General features: G+C 41.5%; 1 protein-coding gene and 1 non-coding gene across 2 annotated transcripts; both read left to right on the forward strand.

The window, feature by feature from the left end:
* The first annotated feature begins 1,656 nt into the window (after positions 1 to 1,656).
* Sfrp2 (secreted frizzled related protein 2) lies at positions 1,657 to 9,367 on the forward strand. Its single transcript, XM_046458989.2, has 3 exons — positions 1,657 to 2,482; positions 4,792 to 4,872; positions 8,235 to 9,367. Exons 1-3 carry the CDS (start codon positions 1,981 to 1,983, stop codon positions 8,537 to 8,539), a joined length of 888 nt encoding a protein of 295 aa, XP_046314945.1. The 5' UTR covers positions 1,657 to 1,980; the 3' UTR covers positions 8,540 to 9,367.
* A 6,503-nt stretch (positions 9,368 to 15,870) lies between these two features.
* Trnav-cac (transfer RNA valine (anticodon CAC)) lies at positions 15,871 to 15,946 on the forward strand. The gene has a single exon. It is a non-coding gene; the product is annotated as a tRNA-Val (tRNA).
* The last annotated feature ends 3,506 nt before the right edge of the window (positions 15,947 to 19,452 follow it).

The following is a 19,452-nucleotide window of genomic DNA, read 5'->3' on the forward strand; positions in this document are numbered from 1 at the left end:
GATTCGATGTCTTGCGTTTCCTACGGGGTAGTCAAAGCAGTGTGTGTTTGGAGAGGCGGGTTTTAAGGCTCTCGGTGCTTAAGTTAGAAACCGAGAGGCCTAAGACAAAGTCGGGGAGAGAGCGGCTGTTTACTGCCTCCCTGGGCCTTTCCCGGGCTGAGCAACCTTGTCACTGCAGAAGGATCAAAGCTGAGCTTTTAACGATCCTGATTCTCCGAATTCGAAAGGTGCGCTCCCACCGCTTGGTGCTTTTCCAATGTGTTTACCACCAGAAATAAATAAGAGATGATTCTGAATGTGCTTTCGCCACTTCTTAACCCCCTCCTCTAAGCTGCTGGACCACAAAGCGTGTCCGACTACAGAGCCTGGGGGAGTCTGCAAGGCCAAAGCATCCCCCGGAAGGAGGATATAGGGCAGGTCTGAGCCAGTGGACGGTTCTCAGTGGCCGGAAAGTAATAACAATGCGCCCATCTTACATATGAAAGAACCTCGCTCTCTGGGGCTGTGCACCTTCACACTGTGAGGGAGGAGGAGCAAGAGGAGCCCCAGGAGGTGAAAGCCGCTTCCCCGGCGGGGGTGGGGGGATTGGGAGCGATGAGGGGGAGGGGAGACACACACACACACGCACGCACGCACGCACGCACGCACTTTCCTTGCCTGGCACCCAGTACCCAGTTTGCAGCTGTGAACTTACGGTTTGCAGTCCTCAAAGACTCTAAATCCCCAGAACCACGTGAGCAGAGTTTGTTCACCTCTGCCCAGCTTGGTACACCCTGTGCGTGTAAAGTGAGTGAACCAATGCTGCCAAGGTCGCGTTTAACCCTTCCGGGTCTCTTGGCAGGATTCTGCTCTTCCCAATCTGCCAGTCTCTTGTGCTGGGCAGAAATTCTTCCCCGATGGTGTTCAGGAAACGCTCCTGAGCCCCCTGCTGTAAGGGTCGGTCTGTGCTAGGACCCTTTTGGGACTCATCCCATTTACTTAAATGAGGAAAATCTCGCCTCCGAAAAGGAGAAATGGTGGGCAATTTTGTGTGATGCTGATGAGATGCGAGGCATTTCTACAATGGCAAGATCATTAAACGCCCCAACAAAATACTCCAGTACTTATTGTTATTTCGTTTTCCATGTAAAGCTTTGCTTACTTTATAATTCTGATGGTTTTTCCAGGAGCAGAGGGAAACACGCCACATGGACCACTCTGCTGAACTTTAGCTGGAGTTTTGGTAACAAATGAAATTCGCCGAGGCGGCCTGGGGCTCTGGTCCCGGGGCACACAGAGCCTGAAGGCTGGTGGTTGGTGGCTCCCTGGGACTCCGTTTCGCGGCGCAATGCAGCAGAAAGAACAAAAACTGAGGGCTGTGGCACAAGGCACAACGGCCAGGGCCGCTAGAACGGTGGAGTACGTTCAGGCCTGAACCTGGCTGCGAGGCCGCTCGCTCTGCGAGGTGCTTGTCCCCAACTCCCGCAGCCCGCGCATGGCTCGCTCCCTGCGGGACGCAGCCAGGCTTGTCTGTTTGTTGTTTAAAGCAATCGTAGAGCGCGCGCGCAGCAGCAGCATCTGGGGATGGGGCACAGCCAGAATTTACTTCCAGCGAGCTCACGAGGGCCATTCTCAACCGAAAACCAGACCAAGAAAATAGTGACCAGCCCTCCTCAGATTACTCTCCACTGGCTCCTCCCTTGCCCCCCCCCACCTCCAGATTTGCATAAAAAAGGCCAAGAAAACTCTGGCTGTGCCCCAGCAGCGGCTCACTCTGCTCCCCCGGGTCGGAACCCCCCGGAGCTGCGCGCGAGTTTGCAGCGCCTCGCCGGAGCGGTCTTTCCAGTTCCCGGCTTCGCGCGCTAGGACCACCGGCGCGGGTTTTCCAAGCCCACGAACCGCGCCTAGCGGAACCAGCGGACCCGGGACGAGCTCGAGCTCCGGTTGCCTCGCGCTTCCCCGGCTCGGCTCTCTCCGCCCCGCGGGGGTCGCGCGCCCACCATGCCACAGGGTCCCGGTTCGCTGCTGCTGCTCGTCCTCGCCTCGCACTGCTGCCTTGGCTCGGCGCGCGGGCTCTTCCTCTTCGGCCAGCCCGACTTCTCCTACAAGCGCAGCAATTGCAAACCCATCCCGGCCAACCTGCAGCTGTGCCACGGCATCGAGTACCAGAACATGCGGTTGCCCAACCTGCTGGGCCATGAGACCATGAAGGAGGTGCTGGAGCAGGCGGGCGCCTGGATCCCACTGGTCATGAAGCAGTGCCACCCGGACACCAAAAAGTTCCTGTGCTCCCTTTTCGCCCCTGTCTGCCTCGACGACCTAGACGAGACGATTCAGCCGTGCCACTCACTCTGTGTGCAGGTGAAGGATCGCTGCGCTCCAGTGATGTCCGCCTTCGGCTTCCCCTGGCCCGACATGCTCGAGTGCGATCGTTTCCCCCAAGACAACGACCTCTGCATTCCCCTCGCTAGCAGCGACCACCTCCTGCCGGCCACTGAGGAAGGTAAGCCTTCCCTCTTAATTCGTCCCCCTCACGGCTAAGACCCTCCCGTGGGATCCCGCAGCCCCCTTCTGGCATCCGGATTTGTCACGCTGAGGGTGCCAGTCCTGCAAAGGGCAGACGCTCTCCTTGCTCTCCTATGATGCAAGAAGACTATCAAATTTGAGACATCCCCACCCCCGAATTATACCAGAAAAAGAAATAAAACAAAGAACAACAAAAGCAACTTTTCTTTATAGACATACAATTCTTGCTGAAGATGATAACACTAGGGCGTCCTTCTGAGAGCGTTCGAAGTGGGCTTGTGTGGAGGAGTTGGTTGGTGGGGAGCCAGGGTTCCTTGACCATCCCTTATTCCTCACGTTCTTACCTCTGGGCAGTGTGCTAGTCTCAGCATCATTTCCCATACAGCCAGGATTACAAAGATGCACAAACGGATGACCTTTTAAGCTACCTTTTGTCCTTTGCCAGTTTAGGTTTTGGAGAGAAAACCAGGACTGACTGGAAATCGAATATTTCGTTTTAATTGCCCAGGTGTTTGAGAAAGAGGGCATAAAAGGAATCTCAAGGAATCATCTTTCTATCACTATCAGCTTTTATCTTAGGAGTGGTTTTAATTAACTGGAGAAAATCATGCAAACGAGTTTCCCAAGTTTTTAGAAAACAGAGGGGGAGTTCCTGGGCAAAAACCATCAAAGCAATGAAAACCTCATGGGCTCTTGATATTCTTCCTGAAAGGAAAACGTATACAATGTGTCTGGGCTGATTTAGGTCCCCCTGGGATAGAAAGGGGGCTTCCTAATCCCTTTCAGGACTTCAGCAGTGTCTCCCTTTCAGTCTAATTGTTTTCCTACAGACATCATTAGTTAAAGAAAATGCAAAGTTGTTTAGCAATCTTTCCTGGCAGGCACCATGAGTTTGCAATCATCTTATTGGTTAGATTTCTAATTTATTGCAAATGTTTGGCATTTTTCAAACATTTGTCCAACATATACCATAGACTAACCAATACAGGTTAGTAACATTTTATATACATTCTGAGAGCTCCTAATTGGAAATATTTCATTTAGGTTGGGTGAGGGGAGTTAGTTTCTTGTGGGTTGGTTTGGGTTTTGTTTGTTTTTGTTTTTCCCCACTATCAGTCAGTACCAACATTATACACTGTACATTTCTCAAAAAAAAAAGTTACTTTCCTACTTCAAAATAAAAGTTTGTGCTCTTCAAAATTTTCTTTGGGGGGGGGGTGGATTTGATAAATAACTCTTTGATTATCTATCACATAAAGTTTTTTTCTGTGAAAATTCCATTCCACCTTAGGACAATTAAATTTTACCTAAACTTTAAAGACAGCATTAGCATATTTGTAAATGAAAGAAAGAGAATGTTTTCTCAAGAAATTAAGACTGTTTTAGAAGATCCTTCTAGACTTTTTGATAATGATGCAAACACAAAATTCCTAGGTTTGGTCAGACCCCACATACAGGTCTGCCTCATCTTTGACTAGCTTCAGAAACAGGTTTGTTTGGGGGGAGTTTTAAACAAAGAAAGGCAAGAAGAACCTGTACCAGGAAGCTTCATAGATAACCATGAAATAAATGCTGCCTAACTCAAGCACAGACAAATCAGAAAGCACAAGGTGAGACAGAACCAGTAAGAGCAAGCTGTTATAATTAGAGAGGTGTTTCCCAGGGGGAAAACAGCCCCCATATTTTGGTTGGGTAAGGGAAGATCCTTTTTTGTGGATTGTCCTGACAATATAGCACTAGCCACCCCTCCCTGCACAAGCTTCAAAATACCAAGCCATGGCTCCCTGAGATGCTGAGCTCTGCTGACTAGAATGAGCTACCCTGGTGTCCTCTAGCTGAGAAAGATCTTTGGACTGATTTTATGGTTACCACGTTTTCCAAAACTCTCAAGGGTCCCTTTAACGTTTCGGGTGTTTTCTTCTTAGAAAGACTTTGGGAATAACTTTATTAGACCAAATATGTCCCAGGGATGGGAAGGACAAGCTGAAAAGTTGCAACCTGTCCAAGTGAACTAGTTACACACACCTGCACACTCTGCCCACAACTTTTTATTTGGGAGTTGTTTATCAACATATGGGGCATTTTTCATATTATCCAACCAAAAATGAGGAGCAAAGGGGACTTTCTTAGGAATGAGTGATCCTACTTTTATAGAGGAGGCAGAAGCAGGGGTCATCTAGGACAGTTGCTGCCCTGGCCTGGATAAGCCCTTTGGGTTATTTACAAATGCCACCTGCTATTCCCTTTTAAAGCAAACTTACTAAAGACTATTTTTCACACTTCTAGCTCCGAAGGTATGTGAAGCCTGCAAGAGTAAAAGTGAGGATGACAACGACATCATGGAAACTCTTTGTAAAAATGATTTTGGTAAGTAATACACCACCAGCACCAACAGATTTCACATTCAAAAGTTTTATTTACCAAACCTGAAAGTACAAATCATTAAGATGCTACTAAAGACTGGGTGAAATATAACCATACCTCATGCTTCCTAAAGCCATTTAAGTTGCTCTTAGTTTCCTTGGTTGTCACAATCATATACTGAGTTACATTTTTGAGTGAGATGCAGTTTCCTTAAGCAGTAATCAAATAAGAAAATGACTCAAGTCATCAACATCCAGTGGCACACTTTTCAACTCACTTTGACTTTTTTTGTGCCAACAAACATAATCCCAGCCATATTCTCTTCTCTTGACATGTGTTCCAACAATTGGAATGCAAATATTATCCTCAGCAAAGAAGATTCGAGGCATTAAGTTGGCCACAAATAAGATAAGTAAATACTTTTACTTATAACCCATAGTGATTTGTTCCTCTTATGTTCTATCATTAATGAATACATCCGAGGCACTGATCAATTATTTATAGGGGAGAGGATCCTTAAATTTAAAAAGAAGGACTTCATGAGAAGACACCTAACATGGGCTGTTGCATGATCCTCAATTACCATCTTAAATTCCTTTTTTAAAAGAAATTTTTGTAAAGTTTTATGAGTAAGTCTAGACACATTCGCCACACTTTTATGCAAATAGTTGGGGGGAAAAGGCAGAGAAGAAGAAAGCTTAGAAATTTACTTTAGCAAGATACATGAAAGATGCCACGATGACATGGTGCTTAAGGCCAATAAAAAACATATGTGATACGTTGCCCAAGTTCCATGAAGTCTAAGTGATTCCCCTTAAAAAGAGTATTAGAAGAGGAAAGAAAGTGGGAGGCTTCCTCTGCAAAGAACTCCACCAGTGCCTCCTCTGGGGTCCTCAGGCCTCCCAGCTGAGGGGGGAGCCCAGCTCGTTCCCTTGCCATCCCTGAAACCTTGGGCCCAGCCAGCTCCCTGACTCTGGAAACAATCCAATCACTGTCCTTCATCAGCTACAGCTCTCTTCCAGAAGTAGCCTTGTTTTAACCTTGGCAGGTCCCAGAACAACCATGGCCCCCACCTTTGAAAAGGTTTCCCCCTGTTAAGGAAAAGGAGAGAAAGAAAGTAGTTCAAAGTCTTAACCAACCCTTCCCATCAGGAAGAGCCACAAATGGTAGGGCTAATAGGATTTCATACGTCTGCATTCAAATATGTACAAATTGCAAACTTTCTGGGGGCCAGGCATGTTAGCAGCAGATAATCCCAAACCACCAGAGCCTTACCAAAACACAGTTCTAAGTTTCCATGCTGTAAGACTTGATTAAAGACAAGAGATAACTACCATTTTAGTAAAACAATCTCTCCACTCTCCTTTTGACCCATTAAGGGATAATGAAGTGGAATTTCAGGAAGGGCATCATGTACCTTTAGTTTACAGGCAGTGTTCCATGTTACTTCTGCTCTTCGTGGAGACATGGGTAGAAGGATCAAGCATAGCCATCTGATTTACTGACCCTTTTTATCATCTGGGAAAGCAGAAACTTCCCCTCTGCACTCCTTAAACGTGGGGAAAATGTGGAACACCTCCTTACTTCAGAACTGCCTTCTGATCTATATGTAGATAGCTAGCTTATCATTGAGCAGGGTGGTATCATCACTCCAACGTCCCTGGTCACATCTTCCAAGGCAGGAACAGTTATTTTGGAGCTTTAATTCCCTATGTTTGGTCTCAGCTGAAAATGCAAAGAGGAAACCCCTCATGTTTTCCCATGATACATGTTTGCCAGGTTGGTCATTATATAGCTACAGGAAGAGGAGTAATAAATCTCCTCCTGGTTAAAAGTGATGATTTGGTTTTTGATCTCCCAGCTCAAGAATGTTTCATTTGGCCAGGTGAAGTCTTGTACACACTCCATCTGTGCTAGAGAGCAGCTCCTGGATAATGTGTAATCAGTTCATGGTGGGGCTTTCCAGGGCCCTACCCGCTTTACAGAGACCACATGTGATATTTCCATGACTTTGGTCTCACAAAGTCTGAGAACTCAGTGCTGTTTCAGAGGCATATCCAGCATTCTTGATTTCATCCTGGTTAAGCTTCTCATTTCTGATTGGCTGGAAAGTCATACTCAGTCGAATTCCCTGAGATTTTCAAAAAAGATAGAGAAACCCTCAAAGAGTTATAAACACTCAAGAAAACTCTTCCTCTATTATTAATTTAAACAATGCATTAAACCCCATCAAAGTCAGGAAGTCATACTTGTATGTCCCCTATACAGAACAGCTGTCAGTGGCACCAAGGGTCTTAGGACACATTGGAGTTGGGCAAATTAGTGCTCTCTAACCAGGATGGGAAATTTGACCTTCCCTCAAGAGAACTAGACTAAGGTGGGACACAATCTAACTGGGTAACCTGGTGCCAGTCACTAAAGTCTCTGGATTTCAGATTTTTCATGTAATAACAAGAGATCTTAATGGGATGACCTCTTCCAACCTTGAAGTTTTATCCTTTTCCTGCCTTCGTGGAGTCTTGAAATTTAAATCCAGCATGTATGTTTGTAGAATTTTTCTTTCCCAAGGCATACTATTCATGACTATAAAATGTGTCTTTTATAGTAAACCACTTACGTTAGGTCTTAACATTCTAATGAGTCTACATATACATTTTGGAAACAGTACATATATGATCTGTAAATGCCTTGGCCTTGGACAGACAAATGAGAGCATATGAGGATGAGGTCTTCAGAAAAACACTTTTATGGCTAAACATGTTGTGCTCTTAAAAAGCGTCTTGCATATTTTTTCTCCTAGTTACTTTACCAAATCAAATGCAGCTGCAAGATCAATTCTCCTTCCCTGTAATCTGTTCTTTAGAAAACAATGATTGTGTGATACAATTTCCTTACAGGTTTGTCCAAAAACCTCTCCGACATAATAAATTGAGTTTAAAGTTTACGGCCACAGAAGGATCACGTTTCACCTAAGAGTCAGGCATTTCTTTTCATGCTGAAGTTTCCAATAGGGGAAGTCATTTGTTGGGGCGAGCAGGAACCACATGCAACCTACTTACAAACACAAGGGCGAGCTAGGAAACCAGGAGAAAAGTTAATTGAGTCCTGCAAAGAGAAAGCATTTGGAAAGGGTGGCTGATTTGAAACAAAGTGCCTGGCAAACGCTTTGAGGCTTTAGAAATGGAGCCACCTGCTGCCCCCAGCTCCCAACCCCCTACCTGCAACCCCTGACAGTCTTATTAGTTCTAGGAAGCTCCTCTTTGCTCACACACATGCCGCTGGACAGAGTGCACAAAGTTCCCAGCCTATACTGTTGGTCTCGTGGTAACTGGTGTGATTCCTTCTGCCCCCTCTCATCCTCACAGCGCTGAAAATAAAAGTGAAGGAGATAACCTACATCAACAGAGATACCAAGATCATCCTGGAGACCAAGAGCAAGACCATTTACAAGCTGAACGGTGTGTCCGAAAGGGACCTGAAGAAATCCGTGCTGTGGCTCAAAGACAGCTTGCAGTGCACCTGTGAGGAGATGAACGACATCAACGCGCCCTATCTCGTCATGGGACAGAAACAGGGCGGGGAGCTGGTGATCACCTCCGTGAAGCGGTGGCAGAAGGGGCAGAGAGAGTTCAAGCGCATCTCCCGCAGCATCCGCAAGCTGCAGTGCTAGTTCCGGCATCCGCTTGGCTCCTGACCGGTCAGCTCCAGAGCCCAGCTGACCACTTCCGCTCTAGGACGTCACTTCCTGTCTCCCAAGCACAGCCCCCTGCTCCAGCCCCAGCTGCCTTTTGCACATTGCATCCCAGCATTCCCGAGTCACCAGGCCCTGGGAGGCCTGGGAGTGGATAGATGCTCTCACATAAGGGAAAACCCCCCAGATCATGTGGAAATGTTCAAACTAATAAAATTATGAATATTTTTATGAAGGTTTAAAACAGTTCAATTCAAGGCTAGTTTTTGAATAGGTCCGACTGTGACTTGGGTCTGATTTGTTTCCCGCTATTTGGTGGGAAACAACTTTCCACAGATGTTGCCGTAGCATGCAAACTGTGGCCCAAACTTGTGGTTCACACTTGGTTGAGATAAAGCTGGCTGTTATCTCAACATCTTCCCGGGCTCCAGCCTGGGACTCAGCATCTAAGTCTTAACAAGGATTCATTTGTCAATTTACACCCTCATTGGGAACGTCAGATTGTTGCATGTATCCCATTCCAGCTGCAGACTTTCCATTTATAAAAAGCACATTAACCATTCTTCATAGTATGATCTCTTCAAATAAAGGACAAAGTAAAGAAATTTTATTATTGACTTGAGTACTTTAAGCTGTGTTTAAAACATTTTTTACTTAATTTTTGCAAATTAAACCATTGTAGCTTACCTGTAATATACATAGTAGTTGGCCTGAAAAAGTTGTAAAAATATTGCTTTAACCAACCCTGTAAATATTTCAGATAAACATTATATTCTTGTATATAAACTTTACATCCTGTTCTACCTATTCTTTGTCTCCCGTCTTGTCTTTTCAGTACTAGGGGCTGGGAGGGAGCTATGCATGAGTGGTCAATTTCTTCTCAGGGGGTCCAGTTTGTTTGAAGTTATCTGCTTCTCCAGTGTCTCCCCCCCACGTCCTCCCACCCTCCCACCTTGTGTCTCACATCTCCCACATTACACCACTGCTGACCCTGTGGGAAGCAGAGACTTGAAGGCTTCTTTTGTCTCTTCTCAGCAGTTCAGCTGCAGCTACTTGACAATGCTATGCTAAACTTAAGGCCCATGAGCTGTACAGTTGTGCTTTTCGTTTCCTGAGATTTTATAATGAAAAAGAATGACCATTGCAAAAAGAGGCAATTCCTTCTCTACTTAAACTTGGACCCTCACATAAAGAAGGCAGCCACAACTGAAGGAATGAAGGAAAATATGGTGAAAAACTAGCATTAATATAAGAAGTGGACAGACAGCCACAAAAGGTTTGTTTTAGTCCATGTGGGCTACTAGAACAAAATATTTTAGGCCGGATAATTTATAAACAACAGAAATTTATTTCTCCCTGTTCTGGGAGCTGGGAAATTCAAGGTCAATTTGCCAGCAGATTCAGTATTTGGTGAGAGCTCTGTTCCAGAGATGGTGCTTTCTCACTGTCCTCACATGTGGAAGGGGGTGAACAGCTCCCTCTGGGCTCTTTTGTGAAGGCATTAATCCCATTTACAAGGGCTCTGCTGTTGTGGCTTAGTGACATCCTCAGGGCTCCACCTCTTAAGAAGCAGTCATTGGGGATTAGATTTTAACATGAATTTTGGAGGGACATAAACACTCAGATCATAGCAGAATCCATCCAAAACCTTTTTATCATTTTACTATAAAGACTTTGCAGATATTCTATTAGACATATGAGGTAACAGGCCCAGAGAGGTTAGGCATTATAAGAGGCTGTAAGAAGTAGGGCCAGGGTTGCAATTCAGGCCCCTCAAATGACAAATTCTGCCTTCCATTCAACCTGAGAGGATTATAGAAGCATTATGTCACTCATCCATTCAACAAATATTTACTGAGCAAATATTTATTGAGCAATGTGCCAGGCCCTGTTCTAAGTGCTGGGGAAGCACTTAGCAGCACTTCATCTTATAGAGCTCATGTAAAGGAGTGAAGGAAAATTTTAAAGATAGCCACAATTATGTAACTGAAAAGTTATATGAAGCCTCCACTTGATGGCATTTTTAAATTTAGTTTAAAAGTTTCCTAAACAAATACTCATGATCGTGTCTCTAGAACACTTCAAGTTCATCTGGCACCCAAAATTAACTAATTCACTACCCAGGCTGCAGTTTGGGGGGTCCCAGGCCTGAGTTGCATTGCAATTTGACTCTGCTTCTCATCTGATTCCACACACTCTGCTCCCATGGGGCCCCTATGGAGCAGATTAGAAAGGGGAGGGGCCCAAGGATCAAGGTCAACACTCATTTTAAACATGTGGAAGGGGAGATGAAAGATCCTGGAAAAGATAGGAAAAAAAGAAAGAGGAAAGGGAAAATGTTGGGCACCGTGGCACACACCTGTAATTCTAGCTGCTCAGGAGGCTGAGGCAGGAGGATCACAAGTTCAAAGGCAGCCTCAGCAACAAGGCACTAAGCAACTCAGTGAGACCCTGTCTCTAAATAAAATACAAAATAGGGCTGGGGATGTGGCTCAGGGGTCAAGTGCCCCTGAGTTCAATCCCCAGTACTGGGGGGGAAAAAAAAAGGGAACAGTAAATCAAGGATTTACCTTATCAAGGATGAGCAATCAGAATGGGGAAAATCATGCAATGGGTAAAAAGAAACCATTTGGAAGAAACTGTCCTGACTGCTCTCTCTCCAATCAAGGCAAACAATATGTGCTTACATAACAGAATGCAAAAACTTCAGCTCTGGAGAACAAGTTAAAGCTAGACCCACCTCCTACAATCATGTTGTAAGGAGTTAGCAGCTCTGGCATCGTGCCAACATCTGCCTCTTACATGTATGTCTCTCTGTGGACATTTCAACCGCTGCCTCACGCCTCTTGTTCCCATCTTGGCAGAGAGCACAATCCAGTGAGACATGGATGAGGCAGCACAGGTAGGTTATGTTTGATTATTTTATTTTATTTTATTTTATTTTATTGTTTTGTTTTGTTTTCCATGATGGTTCAAATAACAGTGTCTCATTTATTTTTGAAAGAATCATGATTGTATTATTAATTACTTTTTCAACTATCAGATTTCTTTTGCAGGCAGATGAAAACATGAATGTCCATCCATTATTGCAAAAAGAAAGCAAGTAAGAAGACCTAGTAGTAGGTTTCTGAGTTCCCTAAAATGATTTGTGATCCATTAGTAAAGTTAACATGCCCCAAATAGGAGATCAGCCTAAACAGAAAAGTTATAAGATATGAAAACTATAACAAATTTATAAGGGGGTTTTGAGTAACATTTCCTAACAGCACAAAAAATAAAAGCACGGTCCACATCCACAAATAGTATACTGAAATGTATAGGATTAAAAATAAGTTTTATCAAAAAGTGCCTTCTATTTCTTAATTTCTTTTCTCTCATCAAATAATAATTTGGCAGCATTTTTTTTTTAACTTTCAGTGCTGTTTTCTATCAGGTTTTCAGTGTTCTTGAGTTGGGAGGCAGGATTACCTTAAAAAGCAAATCCAGGTAATGAACCCCTTATGCAGTTGCTGCATCTGGATTATTAAAAAGCAAATCCAGGTAATGAACCCCTTATGCAGTTGCTGCATCTGGATTATTGAACAATATGGTTTTCACCTATGAAACAAATTGCACAAGTATAGACTAATTTATTAGCTCAACACATGTTTACTGAGCACCAATTATTGACACTGGCTCACTCATTCAATTAATATGCATTCAGAGATTATCCACAAGCCAGGTGCTGTTCTAGATGCTCAATATAGTTATCTGCCTTCCTTTGGTCTTATTCTAGAGTAAGGAATTGTGCTAGGCTCTGGTGATACAGGGGTTAGAGCCTTTTCAAAAAAAACTCATAATCCAGTCATAATCTAATACAGGAGAAAAGCTTGCAAACAAATAGATTATCCCAAAATTCTGTGTTGAGAGGGAAATGTGTACATGTCCCAAAGGAGGGCCCAGAGGAGAGAGTAGTTAACTCAGGTAAAATTACAATGTTTGGTTCAGGTTGAGTTTAGAATCAGGTAAAGGTACTTAGAAAAATTTTCAACAGATTGCGCCAGAAGATTTTCTATTAAGACAGACTCTTACAACTTATTTATCATCAGTTTTACATATTCCCAGCAACAATGTGCAACTGGCATGCTGAAGATATTTTGTACTAATGCTACAAAAAAAAAAAAAACCTAGCACACGACCCATAGCCTTTATAATACTCAGTAATGTTGAAAATTCTCAAATTACAAACTAACATATAGACCAGAAAAAACTAGAAATTAAACATAATGAAACTTTTAAATATAGTTTATAATTGTCCAGAGAGTGCTACAGATAGGTAAGTGCTTAAAAATTAAGTTAATAAAGACATCAGTCAATGCACATAGTGTTAAGACAAATCAAAGAATTTAACTGCCTCAAGATATTCTAGTACAGAGTAATAAAGTCATTAACTTTTCCCATTATATAATTAAACAAGCAAAAGATGAAAACTCACTTTCAGTAACTGGGTCCATCCCAGCAGAAATACATCTGACAATCCATGAAATTTCTCATGCTCTTGTGTGTATCTACACACAAATGTAACCCTGGCAGAAAATCTCTAAAACCATATAACTTAAGGTATAACTGTATAACTTAGCTCATTAGAAACTGCAGTAAAAGTAGCAAGCACCTTGGTGTCACTTTTGAAACTCGGAGACCAAGTAAGTCAACATTTCCTACAAGCCTGAGTCTGATCATCTCTAAACAATTAAGAATCATTACTGAGCTGGAGCTATAACTCAGTTGGTAGAGTGCTTGCCTAGCATGCACAAGGCCCTGGGTTCAATCCCTAGCACCACTAAAAAAACAAAAAAAAATGGAAAAAGAAGAAGAAGAATTAGTACTCAGCAAGTTACGCCAAAGCTCAAGGCATTCCTATCTCCTCTCCTTTCCATCCTCCATTTTGACATGTAATTCTCATGTTTCTGTATCTGAAGATACTCACAGTAAGAAAGAATACCAGTCTGCAATTGGTCTCCTCCCACCATCACGAGCTCCCAATACAATTCAACTTCCTAAGCACACTGGGGTTGCTTAAGTTTGCTTGGTCAATTAGGGCCCTGGAAGAGGAAGAAATTGGACCACAAATACTATCTTCTCCTCCCTTCTTCCAAGGAGATTTTTCCACCCCCACAGAGAACTCAGGCTCTGCTCTGTGCTGCCCTCTTCTCACTGGGCTTGCTAAACAGCACCAGGATTTCAGTCTGCATGAGTACAGAGAGTCATTCACTCAACAACCTTACACTTGGTAGGTATCTCCACTGTGAGCCATGCATCGTTCCTAGGTACTGGGATTTCAATGATGACTACAGCACCATGGCTACCCTTAAGAAGCTCATGGTCTAATATGACTCACAAGGAACAGACAACAGAAAACAAGACCCACATTTCTTCAGACCATCCTGGACATGGTCTGTTTCAGCCCCATTAAGTCTTAAAGATACAAATAAGTTCGCCATATAAGTCAGCTTTCCAAAACTGTGACAAAATGCCTGAGATAATCAACTTAAAAGGAGGAAATCTTTATTGTGGCTCATAGCTTCAAAAGTTTCAGTCCATGATCATATAGCCATGTTGCTTTGGTGAGAGTGTATGACAGAGGAGGCCTGTTCACCTCGTGGTGGCCAGAAAGCAAAATAGAGAGAAAGGGACTGAAGTCTCAGTATCCCCTTCAAGGACACCCCCAATGACCTAACTGCCTTCCACTAGGATTTATCTTCTAAAGGTTCCACCACCACTCAAAAGCAACACAGGCTGAGGATCAAGCCTTCAACACATGGGCTTTCGGGGACCCTCTAATCCAAATTATCTTTCACTCGTTTAAAATAATATTAAAAATCAAAATCTCCAGGCCCAAAAATTTCATAGAGAATTTTATCAAACATTTAAAGAATAATTAACACCAAAATTATACATCTTGTCCAGAAAACAATAAAGGACAAGATACTTCCCAACTTACTTTATGAGACTAATACTTAAACCAGACAAAGATAGCCCAAAAAAAGAAAATGAATCTCTCTCATGATCAAAAATCCTCAGCAAAATATTAGCAAATTAAATCTACCAATATATTAAAAAGAATGTTATACTACAAGCATGCTGGATTTATTGAAAGCATACCTAACAGGTTCAATAAAAGTTAATCGATGTAACTCATCATATCAACAAACTAAAGAAATAAAAATTATATATAAATTGAATCAAACATCTTTTGACAAAATTCAAAACTTGGTGATAAAATTGCAAGAAATGGAAGGGAATTTCAAAGAATTCAAAGAATATCAACCAAAACTCCTAAAATTTAAATCATACTTAATGGTAAGTGACTGAGTTTGTTCTTCCTAAGATCAGGAACAAGGAAAGGCTGTCCACTCTTTTCACTCTTACTTAACACCATATTAGCAGATCTAGCCAGGTAAATAAAACAAGAAAAAGAAATAAACAGCTACAAATTATATAGGAAAAAATACAATTTATCTATTTACAGATATGCTCATCTACGTACAATTCCAAAGAAACTACCAAAAAAAAAAAAAAAAGAACTCACTCCCATACTGAAGTAAGTTCAGTAAGGTCACTGGAAATAAGATTCACACACAAAATCAATTGTATTAAATATACTAACAACAAACAAGTGAAAACTGAAATAAAAAGAACCACACCATTTACAAACACTCCAATGAAAACAAAATATGTATAAATCTAACAATGCACATACAGGCCTTATACACCAAAAAATGCAAAATCCTGGTGAAAAACAGCAAAGAAACCCTAAATAATGGGAGAGACATACTATGTTCACAGATTGGAAGACACAACATGATAAAGATGTTAATCTTCCCAAACTGATCTATAGGCATAATGCAATTGCTAACAAGATCTCAGTAAGCTTTTTTTTTTTCAAACATGGACAACTTTATTCTAAAATTTATATTAAAAGGGAAAGGCCCTAGAACAGCAAAAAATATTTGAAAGACAATAATGAAATAAATTATTTTCCCCATGTTAAGACTTACAATTTAGTTACAGTAATCAAGACAGTGTGGAAAGAATAGACACATTGATCAATGGTACAGAATAGAGAATGGGCTCACACAAATATAAACAGTTATTTTTTGACAAAGATGTGAAAGCAATTCAATGGAGTAGGGATAACCTTTTCAACAAATGGTGCTGGAGCAATTAGATATTCAATAAGCAAAAACAAAAACAAAAAACTAAACCTCCTCACGCTACATACAAACATTAACTTGAAATGAGCCATCAACTTAATTGCAAAATGTAAAGCTGGGGATATAGCTCAGTTGGTAGAGTGTTTGCCTCACATGCACAAGGCCCTGGGTTCAATCCCCAGCACTACTACCAAAAAAAAAACCAAAAAAAAACAGTAAAGCTAGAAAACTTGTAAGTTTTCTAGAAAAATTCCTGGTAATTGATTTAAAAAAATAATGATTAGAGAAAATATTTGCATACCATATATCTAACAAAGGACTTGTGTCTAGAATATATAAAGACCTCTCAAAACTCAACTATAAAAAAAATCAAACAATACACTTAGAAATGAGCAAAAGCATGAATAGATATTTCACAGGCAAGGATAAACATGATCAATTTTGATAGGGAGATGGTGGAGATTGAACCCAGGGCCTTGCACATACTAAGCATGTGCTCTATCCCTGAACTACACTCCAGCACCTGGTTAGATATAGTCCTGATGGTGTCCACCAGGGACACGGGAGGAGGGGGTGGCAGCCATGTCCCAGACACTTGCCACCCAAATCCAAATAGGACAAAGGAGGCTTTTTTGTGGTGTTTAATGCAATGATGAACAGACAAAGCACTTTATTTAGGGTTCTAAGCAGAAAATTCAAAAACATAAGTTTTAAATTTTAATTTTTTAGAGCATCATGAGAAAGCCAAATCGTGGTACACTTACTTTTACTTTTTAAAAAAGTTATACTTTTTGCATAGGGTGATATGGTGAGATAGTAATAATACTTTGAGTGCTTTGAACTTCTAAAAATCTTAACACTCACTACTGAAAGTGAGAGGGGAGCCGTCCAGAGTGCTGCCTGGTCCCCGTCACATGTCCCAGCCTGGCTCCATTAAATACTTAATCCACAGAGGATTAGAATGTGTGCTCTGGTTTACAGCAATGTAAGGACAGAAAAGAAAAGTTATACTACAAGTCACTCCCAAACCTACCTACCAGAGCTAGATATCCAACATGAATCTTGAACTGTGTTTTTAATATCTAGGCACTTCTAGATATTCACTCAAAATAATTGAAAATATGTAGTCACAAAATAATTTGCATAAGATTTTTCATAGAAGCATAATGTATAGTAGACTAAAAGTGGACACAACCAAAACTTTCATCAATTCATGAGAGAATGGGGTATGTTCCCATAATGGAATATTATTTGACCATAAAAGGGCTGCAGGACTTGAAAGCTTGATGCTAAGAAGCCAGATACAAAGGCCACATATTATAGGATTCCATTTATATATAACATCCTCAACGGACAAACCACAGAGGCAAAAAGCAGATTAGTGGCTGTCAGGAGATAGAGGAAAAGAGAAATAAGGTGTGACTGCTAATGAATATGAGGTTTCTTTTGGGATGATGGAACTGTTTTGGAATTAAGTAGTGGCAATGGGTGCTCCAATTTGTAAATATACTTAAAACCACAGAATCATAAACTTTAAAAGGGTGAATCATGTCTTATGTGAATCATGTCTCAAGTCTGTTGTTTGTTTGTTTGTTTTGGTAGCAGGGATTGAACCCACGGGTGCTTAACCACTGAGCCTCATCCCCAGCCCTTGTTTATATTTTATTTAGAGACAGAGTTTTACTGGTTTGCTTAGGGCCTCAATAGGTTGCTAAAGCTGGCGTTGAACTTGGCGATCGTCCTGCCTCAGCCTCCTGAGCCACTGGGATTACAGGCCCAGTTCAAGTCTGTTATTTTTTAAAAGACCAGGTAGCCCAAGGCTTAAAATCACAGAGTATATGACACTTAAGACTTGAAGCCATGTTTGTTGACTCTAACATGGTCTTGACTACCAACTCTTCTCCTGGACCTCCTACCTTTTTCATATTAGAGACTTTCTGGGGAATGTTATCGTTTCACCACTGTCAAACCAACAAATCTTTCCCTATTCCTAAATTTTGAGTCTCTGTTTATCTTCTAACAGTGGCAACTCTGCCTGCCTGGCCTGGAGTGCCACAAAATTAACACTCACTAAATGAAACCTAGCTTCACCCTCCACAACATACACCTCCATTTAGGAATAGTCTTATTGGTAATTACTACTCCCTAGCTGATGTCCTTTCCAATTCTCAGGCCCCTTCAGAGAGCAAAGATAATTAATCTACCCCAAGTTCAGTAAATGATCAAACTTTCCATGCTCAGGCTACCAGCTCTGACCATTTTCTTTGGTGATTCTTTCCTCCGCTGACATAACCCCATGAGATTTTTCTTTTTCAGTTCATTACTAATAATTCCTTTAATATATACTTAAAGTATGGACACAATATGGACCAAAAGGAAAAACTGGAGACTCTGTCTCTAAAACAGTGCAGAGAGGCAATAGGGGAGGCATGGGCACGTGGTGTTCTCACACACTTATACCAGGACAAAGCTTTCTTTGAGTTGCTCACACATAGTCATTTCCAAAACTATGACCACTTTGAAGGACAATCATGCTATCTTCAGGAAAGTATCAACCCTATTCCTTAAATCACCCACCTACCACCATGTTCAGGATAGCTTCTAAAGTTTTCCTTCATTTGAAACCCAGAAAAATATTTACTCTAAAAATTAAATATACAGGGCTGAGTGTGGTGGTGCACACCTGTCATCCCAGTGTCTCAGGAGGCTGAGGCAGGAGGATCATGAGTTCAAAGCCAGCCTCAGCAACTTAGGGAGGCCTTTTAGCAACTTAGTGAGAACCTGTGTCTAAATAAAATATAAAAAGGGCTGGGGATGTGGTTCAGTGGTTAAGCACCCCTAAGTTCAATCCCCAGTACCAAAATAAAATAAAATATACATAAGTAATTTTATACTTAGTATTAAAAATTATTTAAAGTCATAATTGGGCAGCATGCCCAGCACAAAATTTTTGTTTATAAATGTTTAGTCACTTGAAGTATTTGAAATCTTTTCCAAAGAAAAGATGAAACTAGCCACAAACATTCTATTCTCTGATATTCCCAAATAATGTAAATATGTGTTTTATTACTGTATGGAAACTATTCCAGCTATTACATAATATGCTAGGTTTATTGTATTAATAGAATAATTTTTAAAAAGCATCTGTGTCTCCAACACTCATTTGTGTTCATGCCACATATTTCTTAGCAGTTCTGTGACTAAACACAAAAATGTATGCTCCATTCAATTCAAGGGTAAGAAAACAGGTAGAACAGAAGTGAGTGGAGCAGTTCCTTTTATACTGCTTACCTTCTCCCAGCCATCTCAGAGCATCTCCCCATGATACAAAAATATGTCCTTTCCTGATCAATATGTTTCTAAATAAGAGGTACAGTCATGAATCATTTAATGACAGAAATATGTGCTGAGAAATTCATCATGAGATGATTTCATTGTTGTATGAACAACATAGGATGTGCTTATACTAGCCAAGACAGCCATGAAGTCATAAGTGATGTTATCTTATGGGACTACTGTTGTACATACAGTCAACTGTTGACCAAAATATCCATATAGGTAGTACGTGACTGCAGTATGTGCTCATCATGAAATAGGAATATGAAATATTATAAAATATAAATAGTATTATAAAATAAGAAAGTGCTCATATATAAAAGTAATATGTGCTCATAAAATAAGAAGTTAAGATATGCTTAT

Source organism: Marmota monax, unplaced genomic scaffold, assembly GCF_021218885.2.
Source record: "Marmota monax isolate L192 unplaced genomic scaffold, Marmota_monax_Labrador192_F-V1.1 WCK01_AAM20220418_F8-fsc00002, whole genome shotgun sequence".
In the NCBI taxonomy this organism is placed as follows: Eukaryota; Metazoa; Chordata; class Mammalia; order Rodentia; family Sciuridae; genus Marmota; species Marmota monax.